Below are 2,541 nucleotides of genomic sequence, written 5' to 3' on the forward strand. Positions count from 1 at the left end.
GGCCGACGAGTTGTTGTGCTCAATGCAAATGCTTGCCGACATTGAGAAGTGGTGAATCTTGTTTTGCGGAAGCTTCGAAGCGACGGCGAGGTGCGCCGCCGCTATTTTCTCGCCGTCGCTATTTTTGACCGAGGGGGTGGGGGCGCTCCGCACCTCATGAGCTCTTGTTTTGAGGGGCTTTTTTTTTCTCCAATAAGGGATGATCTTGGGCTTCAGCGCGACGATTCAACGCCGGTTCCAGATCAAGTGATTATGTCTCGAGCTGGAGAAGGCGGCCGCTGCTTCAAGACCGGCAATGACGTCCGTGCAGGAGGAACTGACCAGGTTATAATGTAATTTCGTTTTCTATTTGGGTCCTTCTTATAACTTTGTCCCGCCTCTATCAATGAAGCTAGCTTTGAGGGCAGCTTGGCCCTTCCCCGTTCAAAATAAATTAATCATACATTGCCTTTTAGGTACTTGGGTCTTATCAAGAGAAGTAAAGTACTCGGTAGAAAACTCAGAAGCTCGTGCTAAAACTAAATGAAAGAGCCCACTTGAGCAGCCACTTGAGAATACAGCGTTTCCCACAAACTTGGGGGCGCCGGAGCCCGGAGGAGGTTTCGGTATTCCGGCCTCGCGAGGGAACGCAGACGCCATCTCTGTGGCCTGTGGTGTGGTGCTTGCTTTAGTGTGCACCGTTGATCGCGGCAGGATCGATCTTCGCGAAGGATCCGGAAGCTCAAAACCGGGCTGGCTTGGCGTCTGCCTGGCTTGAACGGAAGGGCGGAGGAAGACGGTACTACATGCAGTGCACCTCTCCGCGTCTGAGTTGAGCCAAGCTGTCTCCGCGGACAAGGACGCGACGCGGCCCTATCTCATCCTCATCCTTCCCGCGAATTTTGGAGCCCGACATGATCCACAATCCTTCTACTTAAGAGCGCCTCCACCAAGGACTTCCCAACCACAAACGCAAAGAACCAAAGCAACAAAGTAGCAAAGCAAAGAAGAGGAGTAGAGCATCAGAAGAGAAAGAAAAGGCAAGATGTGCGGCGGCGCGATCTTGGCCGAGCTCATCCCGACCGCGCCGGCGCGGCGCGTCACGGCGGGCCACCTCTGGCCCCAGCGCAAGCAGCAGCGGAGGGCCGACGACTTCGAGGCGGCGTTCCGGAAGTTCGACGAGGACTCCGAGGAGGAGCAGGACGTGATGGTGGTACAGGATGAGGAGGAGGTGGTCGACAGCACGCCGTTCGCGTTCCGCGCCTCCTCCCCCAACAGCAACAAGAAGCCGTCCGGCCCCGTCCGCCAAAGGAAGCCGGCGCAGTACAGGGGCGTGCGGCGCCGCCCCTGGGGCAAGTGGGCCGCCGAGATCCGCGACCCCGTCAAGGGCGTCCGCGTCTGGCTCGGCACCTTCCCCTCCGCCGAGGCCGCCGCCCTCGCCTACGACCACGCCGCGCGCGCCATCCGCGGCGCCGGCGCCAGCCTCAACTTCCCCTCCGCGACACCCGCTGCTCCCAGCAGCCGCAAGCGCGCCCGCGCCGAAGCGGCTCCCGCTGCCAGGGCAGCGACAACACCGGTCGTGATCCTCGTCGACGAGGAGGAGGAAAAGAACACCGCCGCGCACGCGTCGTCCGTCGTCAAGCACGAAGCCGAGGCCACCGAGAGCTCCCAGTCCCGCGACGCCCTGCCGGACTTCTCGTGGCAGGGCATGTCCGCCTTCGACGACGCCACGGCGCACCCCACCATCCCCGTCCCAGAGCTCGAGATCGAGCAGCCCACGAAGCGGACAAGGACGGAGCCGCATGACACCGACGCGCTCTTCGACGCTCTCCTCTTCTCCGACCAGTTCCCCTTCTTCAACTGCGCCGCAGCCTACGACTCCCTCGACAGCCTCTTCAGCGCCGACGCCGTGCAGAGCGACGACCCGGCATTGGGCCTCTGGAGCTTCGACGACACCTGCCTGCTCGACGGGTGCAGCTACTCCTTCTAGGCCTCCTTCCGTCGCATCCGTCCATGTCGTGTGGTGATGTAAATACTGTAGATCATTAGTGTAGTCTCGTGAAATCCGTGTGATCTCCCTTGGCTTGTCGTCGCTTCTTGGAAGGAGGTGATGAGAGATTGAGAGCTGTGTAAGAATTGACCTCGTTATGAAATATTTTGCCATGCAAAACATCGACTTCGGTTTCTGCGTGTTTCTGAAATGATCCAAGAACAATTCTTTCTCTGCGGATTGTTGCCTTCCCGTGATCAGCTCGACTATACCGCACCATGTGTTGCTGACGTTTTTGTACAAAACTCGATCGATTTACTGAGCTCCATCAACATACAACAAGATACAATAGTTATATATACGCCACTAGCCAATGTCTATGCCGACGCAAATGGCCGAAGAGGTCCCCAGGTTTGTACCTCAAACTCGATCGCGCAAATGGTTGAACACGTCATGGGCATTGCTGGTGGTGGCGGGTTCGACGCGGCAAGCAGCATACTGGGAGGTCCAGCGAGTGTGGGTAAGGACGCCGGCAGCGGGACTAACCTCCGGCGAGCTGCGGCCCAAACCGG

At 58.6% G+C, this 2,541-nt stretch overlaps 1 protein-coding gene across 1 annotated transcript; it reads left to right on the plus strand.

The window, feature by feature from the left end:
* The first annotated feature begins 869 nt into the window (after positions 1-869).
* On the plus strand, positions 870-2,149 carry LOC124692611 (ethylene-responsive transcription factor 1-like). Its single transcript, XM_047226018.1, has one exon. It carries the CDS (start codon positions 1,025-1,027, stop codon positions 1,967-1,969), a length of 945 nt encoding a protein of 314 aa, XP_047081974.1. The 5' UTR covers positions 870-1,024; the 3' UTR covers positions 1,970-2,149.
* The last annotated feature ends 392 nt before the right edge of the window (positions 2,150-2,541 follow it).

Source organism: Lolium rigidum, chromosome 1, assembly GCF_022539505.1.
Source record: "Lolium rigidum isolate FL_2022 chromosome 1, APGP_CSIRO_Lrig_0.1, whole genome shotgun sequence".
Classification (NCBI taxonomy): domain Eukaryota; kingdom Viridiplantae; phylum Streptophyta; class Magnoliopsida; order Poales; family Poaceae; genus Lolium; species Lolium rigidum.

Coding starts and splice junctions, on each gene's coding strand:
- LOC124692611 (XM_047226018.1), top strand. CDS start 1,025: ATGTGCGGCGGCGCGATCTTGGCCGAGCTCATCCCGACCGCGCCGGCG.